The 9915-nt window shown below is 37.0% G+C and overlaps 1 protein-coding gene across 1 annotated transcript; it reads right to left on the reverse strand.

Annotated features, from left to right (window-relative positions):
- Positions 1 to 7375: 7375 nt before the first annotated feature.
- On the reverse strand, positions 7376 to 9212 carry LOC135621996 (cytochrome P450 89A2-like). Its single transcript, XM_065123619.1, has one exon. The coding sequence runs from the start codon at positions 8559 to 8561 to the stop codon at positions 7659 to 7661; it is 903 nt and encodes a 300-aa protein (XP_064979691.1). The 5' UTR covers positions 8562 to 9212; the 3' UTR covers positions 7376 to 7658.
- Between the last annotated feature and the right edge of the window lie 703 nt (positions 9213 to 9915).

A 9915-nucleotide genomic window follows, 5' to 3' on the forward strand; every position in this document is an offset into this window, starting at 1 on the left:
GGTTTGACGAGCTTCTTTTGGCAAGCTCCTGGACTTCTCGGATTTGTTCCCGTAGAACTTCCGTCGACCGTCCGGACTTCCGTCAAGCTCTTGAACTCCCAACGTGATCATAGTCCTGACTCCGACGCAACTCCTACTGCATGTCTTACTTTCATCGTAGTTAATCCTGCACACATATCTCAACATATGGATTAGATAACAAATGACAATTGATGTCATTATCAAAATCCAAGATTCAATAGTATTATCGCCTATAGTTTGACACTAGGCAGTACTACCGCTCAATCTGGGTGGTACTATCGCTTGACATAGCTCAGAGACCGAGTTTTGGCAATACCATTGCTTGACAAGAGTAGTACCACCATTGACAGCAATAATTGCTAGTGGTACCATCGCCCAGTCTAGGCGGTACCATCGCCCAGTCTAGGCGATACCATCACCCAGTCTGGGAAGTATCACCGCCCAGTCTAGGCGGTATCACCGCCCAGTCTAGGCGGTATCACCGCCCAAACTACCTAGGATACTGGGTCTTATAAGCGATGCCACCACCGGCCCTAGCGGTGCCATCACTAGTTAAAGTCCAACCACCTAGTTAGGCCTTGTATTCAACCCAAACCATCCTAGCTTCGAGCCTAGTTGGCTCCTAATAGAGTTAATGAGATTATCTCCTAAATCAACTCTAATTATCATTCTAACTACGATTAAGGCAAGCATGGTTCGGTACGTCAATTTTTTACTCAGCGATCCTCCGACGAACTTCTCGGCGAGTCTTCCGATGATCTTCTAGCGAACTCCCGACCAACTCTCGGCTAGCCTTCTGGTGTGCTTCTAGTAATCTCCCGATGAGCTTTCGGTGAGTCTTCCAATGTGCTTCCTATGATTTCACGATGCACTCTCGGCTAGCTCCCAGTATATCATCCGAGTCTTCGACTCCGGCCCATCATCTGCTTTACGCCTTACTACTATCATAGTTAATCCTGCACACTTATCTCAACACATGTATTAGATCAAATAATTTATTAATTGATTTCATAATCAAAATTCAAGATTCAACAATCTCCCTTTTTTTTATGATGATAACCACTTGGTGAGGGAGTTAATCTTAACTCTCCCTATCTATATGCCATAATTGAGAAAAGACACTCTTGAATTCAACGCCTTTTGAATTCAAGCATCAAATTGATAATTTAGACTTATTATCATTATACACATCATGATTTACTAAATCTAAAGATGATACCACATATTCGTCGATAAAAATGATGTCAAGACATGACATCCATTTTCGAGTCAAAATCACATAATTTTTTAGCATCAAAGTAAGCACGATATTGCAATATGATACTCATCATTTGATGAAATAACATAGAAATCAAAGCACAAAATTATAATCATCAAAGTAAGTAGCATTTTAAGTTTACAAAATCAAGGTAAACAACATAGGATTACAACATCAAAGTAAGTAGAATAAAAGAAAGGTATTTCATCAATTTATCCCCCCTTTGTCATCAACAAAAAGTTATAATTATTTATACAAGTGGTGGCCAGTCAAAATATTTAAACAGGATATTGAGTTATTGATGAATCTACTGTAACTCAATCAAAATTTAATTTTGGCATTGTTCAAGTCGATCTTGACATTGTTCAAATCGATCCATCTGAGTCCCTATGTCGTCGATAGATGATGGAGGTACTTGCTCTATTGGAGGTGATTTCTCAAAGGGACTAGTTGGAGGAGATTGATTATCCCTAAATATTGGTGTTTCAGATTCTGATTCAGGTTAGAGGGGATCAGTCCTTCTAGGCAGTCTAGTCCATATACCATTTTTAAATGTACATCTCAACTATCGAAGTAGATTTCTATTTATGATTATAAATATGTCTAGTTTTATAACTTCTTCGTCGGGTAGAATGGTAATATCGTAGGCATGGAGTAATCTTTGTGATTAAGCCACTATATGGAAGCATCATGTCCTTTTTTTATAGTTTAAGCATGTTTTTTTGGATTAGGTAACCAAGACAATTGTTATGTCCCTTCATAATCCAATATATGGTACCTAATTTCATTTGGCTTACTTCATCATGATGATATTGTTTTGGGAGAATTATACTTATCTGGATGTGATAAAGTATTTTGGTGCTTAAGGCTAGTAAATGTTTGTGGCTTTTTGAAAGAATAGTTAAGTTATGATTACCAAAATTTATTCCTAAGGCATCAATGGAAGTAATCCCAATTGTTTCTTCATCCCATTGTCCTCTAAAATAACACCCTCTTTCTTTTACCAGAATTCCTATGATGTTACAAATTATTCTATCTGTAATAGATATATGATGTCCTAATAGATAGGTAGATACCCTTTCGTCTTCATCTACATGTAAATTATTGTAAAATAACCTAATAAGTCTAGGGTAGATAGGTTCACTCATTTGAAGGATTAAGAGAATGTCTAGATTAGCAAACCATTGAATAAGTTCTAAATCACTTAATTTGTTTAAATCAACATATTTACCCTTATGAACATGTCTAAACTCTATGGAAGAAAATTTTAGGGCATGTTGATTATAATCAAAAAATAGAGAGTCATAATTTTCATCTAATCTCCTTCCCTTTGTCCCTTGAGGATTTTCTAGAACCCATAAAGACTACAATTATGAAGACAAATAAGAAGCTAGAATAAGTAATTCAAAGGGGAATCAATTTGGTTTATAGGATACCTTAGTAGTTCTCCTTTCTAGTGATCTTTAAAAGAATATCATAGATTAATCCTTGATCTATTGGGAAGGGGAATCAATTAGGTGCCACCGCTTACAGGCAGTGAGCACTGCTCACAAAGCTCACACACACTCACACACATCATCATGTAAAATTTGCATCATAAGAGGAGAAGATCAACATCATGTAAAACTCATAAAATATAACCACAAGTTCTTGATTCATATCAAAACATCATACAAAACTCATAAAATGCATACTATAAGTTTGTTAGGAAAAAAGTTGGCACTAAGAGGGGGGGGAGTGAATTAGTGCAGCGGTAAAAATTACATCGGTTTAAAACTTCGTTGCGATTAAATCCATTTTCAGAAACTTGAAAGTGTATACGAGTGTAGGCATAGCAAAAGCACAGTAAAGAGGAGAGTCAATTGAGAGATTAAGATTTTTTTCTCTCAATCTCCCTCTAGAGAAGAAGGATCTAGTTCTCCTTGCATATCCTTGCAGATTAATATTTCAAATCCGAAGATTAAGCGTTCGTAGATCAGATAAGGTTTATTTTTATGAACAACAAGAAAGGTATGCATCGTAATATTGTTATATCCAATTTATTTAATTTCAATCTTGGCATAAAAATTTTTCCGTATTACGGATAGTATAATTAGAGATTTTATGCTAACACGCTATTCTTTACTTTAGCTAAAGAATATTGGCCTCCGAACTTCTCACATATTTGGAATTACAATATGTGCATCATATATATTCTATAATGACCAGCTTGAATCTTTGGAACACATTCTTTAGCTGTAGTTTTGCCATTGAATTTTGGGATTTATTTCGTAACAAAATAGATTTACAATTTGAGTTTATTTATCATTGAGATTTACTATTGTAATAACAGATTTCAAAATTAATATACTTCTCCTTATTTGGAAAAAAACTATATTTTAAATTATGTTTACCATTTATCACTTATTATTTTATTATAACAAATTAGGATTTGAAATTTTCTTGGAATTTCTATATAAAATTGACAAAGGGTAGGATTAAGCTGTTTCAAAATTATATTAGATTTGTGGTCGTAGTAAATAACAAATCCAAACAAAAATTGGTATTAGGTTTAATTAGTGTTGATAATTAAAAAAAAAAGGTATTTTCATAATATCGATCTTCCATAAAAATATACTTAAATTATATATGGTTTTTATTCAATTTTTTAGTTTAAAAAAATATAATTAGCAAAGGTTAAGGTAACTACTAAATGAAAACAGTAGATATAATATAAATATAAAAGCGCAAAATGAAACACACAACTTGTGTAAAATATAGATAACTATAGTATGGGATGCATTTTATATATTAAAATGAAAGATTTGATTAAAACAACTTTTTTTTAACCTCTAATCAAGTATTTTCAAAATCATGTGAAAAGTCCAATCACATTGTGAAGAGCCACAAGAATAGTGAAGAAAAACGTGTTTAATTCGTACCAAAAAGGGGTTTAATTTTTGTGTTTTTGCCGCACAATAATGGTACCTTATGTCTCTCGGTCGACTATGAATCATCTAATTATTATATATGTGGGAACACATATGTAATTTGACACGTCGTTATGTTTAGGTCACATCATTGATGGATTGCACTGTTTCACAATGACGACATGATGATAATGGCACAAGTATGAGCTTCTGTGAGACTGATATAGATGTCCTCGCTGTTGTGGTCAACGTCACGATCGATGAAAGTTTATCACGTAACTTTTATGACGACGCTTTCTAGACATTTCATTATGATAATGATTCATAAGGACTCAATACCAACCCATAATTTGCATTATATATATAGTAGGCATATATATCTTCATAATTTGCAGTAACATAAAGTTATAATCTCAGTACATATCTAATCGTTATAAACATTGTGTTGTAGTTATTCGTTCGTACTACGTACGTGAGTGTGAATTAATTTGACTCATATTCATGTTATCTAAATTCTAAACATGATATCATCATTAAGATTGGGAGAGAGAAAAAAATGCCATGAAAATATTCATGATTAAAAGAGAGCAAAGGATACCTATATTACGGTTGATAAAAATGGACAGAGCTGGTAACTTATAATATTACGGTTGACATTCAACTTAATAATTTAAAATTTTGGATTACATTGTATAATGTTATGTATGTCAGTCGGATCAATTTGACTCATAGTCATATTATTTAAATAATCAACAGTATCAATGATTTAAGATCTTTACTAACTGTTAGGTAGGAAATTACTGACTGGCTTTTAGAGAAATAAGAATATCATTAAAGTCCAAATCAACTTAACAGTGAGTGATTTAATAAATGACAATTAACTTAAGATCCATGTTCCTTTTCTTGCTATATGGGAGGTGATGTTTCAAGCCATTTAAATGTGAAATATAATATAATATAATGCAAATTCCATACAGGCGATCGGTTCTAACTCATTTGTGTCATTCTTTGTTTTAATGCCACGATATAATATAATGCAAATATAATATAATGCAATTTTTTTCTCTTTTCTAAATGCAATCAATAATACTCGAAAAATGAATTGGTATCCAATCAATTCCTTTCTAAATGCAAGTTGGGTTGATCATAATCCTTATAGTAAAACCTTTCTAATCGCATAATTTATCCTCCCTTTATCTATCTATCATTTAATATCCTTGCACATTTTGTGGACATAAACATTATTAGCAGAGTCCATATTTTGTTGTCAAGGGATGCAACACCCATGAAACAAGTGTGTGAAGGCCATTTTATAAAAAGGAATGTTATTGTGCTGCAATACGTGGGCATAGTGGGAGCTTCTGTTAGAAAATAAATAGATAAACAAGTTATAGAAGAAGTTGATTGTTATTAACATATCCCCCTTCCATATTATACAGGTTAGAAGAGAGAGTTTTCCTCAATAGGTTAGAGGATTTCCCTCAACAGAGTAGAGAGATTTCCTCAAACAATTAGGAAAATCTCATGTACTTATCAGCTTCAACCATGAACACCACGATGCCTGCCGACCACTAAAAACTCGTGCATATATAAGCACATCACATCTCTCCATCATCATCATATTTATTTATTATAAACGATGTTTCCAACCAATTGGATCTACTAATTGTACCTTGTTAGCTTGAAGTTAAAAATATTTATATTGTCAAGTTCTTTTTTTTTTTTTTCCAAAGAAAGATACCATATTATTTTAAAAAGGAAATTACAATCATTACCTCTAATCAAAACAAACAAGTATAGTCCTTTCAAAAGTCATCCACCATATAGCATAATTTGTTTGTCAATTTATCATGTGGCTTTCATTACCAGATGCATGTATCTTCTTAAACTTGTTTCTTTAAACAAAAGTCAAACAATATAAAATATATCCGATAACATTAGTTAAATATCATGAAGGGGCTTCGTGGTGATTGATAAGTCATACAAAAGGGTAAAGAATCCAGCAAAACTAAGATCCTCTACCCCCCATGTCTATTAGCATAATTGTTTCATTATATGCTATTTGCTTCCAAATGGCATGCAAATAAAAGTGTAGTATTACTGTATATGTATGTTTAAGAGATTGAAACTAACACCTCTCACTTGTTCCATGTTATCTAAGCCATTATTATTGAGTTTATGTTACCCTTGCTCTAGTGAAATTCTTTGTTATCTACATAATCTCACAAGTAAGCAATAGTACTAGTGTTTATATCATACACTACTCATCCCATTTGAGAATTTAGTATCATTCTCATCCCATCAAATGAGCCATAATACTATCACAACAAAGACTATCATGACCACAAACTTTTTGTTTGTCAGATTATCTCTCTAATTGAACCAATTATCTTATTCCCATAATACAAAAAAATTTAAACTGAGTACTCAAAATATTTTCAAAAAGTAACTATACAAATTACACTAAAGAGCAAGTGAAAAACAAATGAGCAATAGACTCATTATGATTCTTATTTAAATAATAAGACAATTCCTTTTTTTAAACCCAAATTGGTCAATCCATCAATAGTAAGAATTTGATGGTGTAACAGTTTCCAGCGTTAAGTGTTGACACTATAAGCCATGGGTAAGTTCTTGATAACATGCCATATTATTAGCTTATATAGTAGAGTGTTTTCATTATATAGCTTACTCATATTATTAGCCTCCATTGCCAAACATTAGCCTTAACCCTGATTAAATGTCTGGTTAACTGTCCTCGCGCGAACAATAATGATATAACAATTGCGTGAGACGGCATCACAATTATGACCGGAAATAGACGACACTAAGCAGGTGGAATTTTATAGCGTCTTCTTCTTGTTGTTGTAATCTTTTAATGTAATTCTTTTGTTACTTAATCAATTAGTTTATTTTTCTTTTATAATCATATCAATGAAAATAAAATCACTCTCTGTTTTTTTTTAGTAACTTTGAGCACGATAATCATTTTGATATCCCTTATGAGTAATTATTATTATTATTATTAGTGCTACTTTTATTACCACTGTTTATATTGCCTACGTCGAGATTCCCGAGTCATGTGATCTATTGAATTGGGCCTTCGAGATTACTGTTGAACAATATTGAGATTGAATGAATGGGAAGAACAGTTGTGATTAGACCAACAGCAGCCGTTGGATGTCGGTAACCCCGAATGGTCACTCAGTCTCCATGATTGAATCTATCGCTACTCACTCACCATATTTGGTGGGAGGGATGGCTTTTGGCGTTAGAATAACGAAAACAAAAGAAAAATGACAACACCTTCGTTGGTTTACGACAGTACACGAGCGACAACGATATATCCAACACTTACATCACGATCATGTGGAGCAGAAGCAACAGTGGGGGGTGGTGTAACCTGGCTTCAGAGGTAACACATTATCTAAGGAAAATAGATGACAGCATCCAAGCCACGGCGTGTCTCACTAGTTTCTGCCAACTATGCGAGCTCGGAATGGATTCTTCATTCCCACAGCCAGCCCCGGCTTCTCAGACAGGTCTACCTCCTCCCCCGCCAAGCCCTTCCACCGGAACTTCCTCACCAGATTGGCCACGAAGTACTCCAGCAGCAGCACGGAGATGCCCATCCCTGGACACATCCTCTTCCCTGCCCCGAAAGGCATCATCTTGATCTCCTTGCTCCCCGTCAGGTCCACGCCTTCCCCCTCGCCCCCAGCCAAGAATCTCTCAGGCCGGAACTCCCACGGCTCACTCCACACCTTCCCGTCCCGTCCGATCTCCGCCACCGAGCAGTTCACGATAGCTCCGCGCGGTATCACGTAGCCGTCCAACACAGTCTCCTCGGCCACCATGTGCGGCAAGAGGAGATGCACCGGCGGGTGCCGTCGTAGCCCTTCGAGCACCACCGCCTTCAGATAGGGCATTCTTCGTATATCTTCTTCTTCGACCGTCGCCCTTTGTGTTGCACACATGACGCTCTCGATCTCCGTCCAGAGCTTCTCTTGTATGTCTTGGTGTTTGACAAGGTTAGCCATGATCCATTCCACACCCGTGGATGTGGTCTCAGCGCTCGCGGTGAGAAACTCGGAGCACAAGCCCACTATCTCCTCCTCGCTAAGCTCTCTTCCTCCTTGGTCGACGTGCCTGAACTCCAGGAGTGTGTCGACGTAGGAGGATGACCGGCTTAGGGAAGGTTCACGTTGGCTTTGACGCTGCTGTTGACGGACTCGGATGAGAGGGACAAAAAGATCATCCAGCTGCTGCCGGATGCGTAAGAACTTGATCAATCTCCTCCAGAACACCAACAAAGCAAGGTTTGGTAAAAGATTGTAGACGCGAAGCATAACTGCGATCTTTAACGCGCCCATTAGGGCGTCCCTTATGGACTTTATAATTTCCTCCTCAAGTTTTTCGCCGAAGCATAAAAGCGTGAACAAGCGGAAGCCAGAGAACAGCAGTCTCTCGCTGAGCTGAACGATGCCTCCACCAGCTTCGGCTTCAGAGATAAGTTCCTGGAGGAGCGCGTCGAGGGCCCATGCACGGGCCTCGGCTTGCAAGCCGAGGTGGGAAGGGTGGAAGACGTAGGACGAGAGTGCCCGGCGAAGGAGGCGCTAGTGAGGGCCATAGGCAGCCATGTTGATGGTATGGACATTGGCACCAAGGGCGCGGGAGGTGCTGAGGGGTGGTGGTCGGTGCGAGAAGGCCACGCCCTTCTGGACAAGGGAGCGATGCGCAAAGGTGCGGTCCATGATGAAGATGGCCGGGCGGCGGCCGATATAGACGGTCACAATCGGGCCATAGGCAGCCTTGAGGTGGCGGAGGACGTGGCCGAGTTGGGAGAAGGACTTGATGAGCCACAGATTGCCCAATATGGGAACGGGTGGAGGATTGGGTGGTACTTTCCCTTGACTCCGAGACCTTAGCTTGGGAAGGAAATGTAAAGCAAAGTAGAGGAGCATGAAAACGAAGAGGAGGAGGAGGAGGAGGAAGCTAAGTGCCATTGCAGCTTGTGGCTTGTTTTCTACTCTTGCATGCCTCCTTGCTAAACTCCATCACCTTATATAGCGAAAGTTTTATTTTTTTATCATTAGAAATTATGCAGGCGATCATAATGATCATCTACTGCGTGAGGTGGCGAGAAGAACACGATCAATTAGTGAATCATGTGGAACAGTGAAGCATCCGCAAGATTGGTGAAACAGTCTTGAGAGAGACAGCAAGCGCCACTGTTTTCATTCACGAATAACTTGGCCACGATAACGACCAGGCCATGCCGAGCGGGATCTGTGAATCCTTAGACTATCAAACCTTATGCATGCATATTAAATTCCTGATACAAACTAAGTTTGTAACGCCTGGACGTTTCTTTAATACTCAATATTACAAGTCCAAAAATTGTGAGCTAGAATATTAAATGAATATTAAAATTCTGTGCTAGAATGCTCAATATTTTTTAAATGAATTGTATTATACTTTTGGTTTATATTTCTGTACAAACATATTCCTTTGTCGATCAAAGTATATACAAACTGTGGAGGTGAGTAACACATGTGGTGGAGTCAATTATGATAATTTTATTAGGTTGGTAATATAATATTCTTTCTTAATCCAAGAAAAAGAAAACCATGTGTTTCATACTGGGCATTTAAAAAAAAAAAACCCATTGATGGAGTTTTATCATTTGATGGCCCCATATTTATTTTTTGGTATCATTTTTGTTTA

This window comes from Musa acuminata, chromosome BXJ2-9 (assembly GCF_036884655.1).
Source record: "Musa acuminata AAA Group cultivar baxijiao chromosome BXJ2-9, Cavendish_Baxijiao_AAA, whole genome shotgun sequence".
NCBI classification, from domain to species: domain Eukaryota; kingdom Viridiplantae; phylum Streptophyta; class Magnoliopsida; order Zingiberales; family Musaceae; genus Musa; species Musa acuminata.

What these genes read in the sequence shown, in the direction of transcription:
- LOC135621996 (XM_065123619.1), bottom strand. Translation starts at nt 8,561, where the DNA reads ATGGGCGCGTTAAAGATCGCAGTTATGCTTCGCGTCTACAATCTTTTA.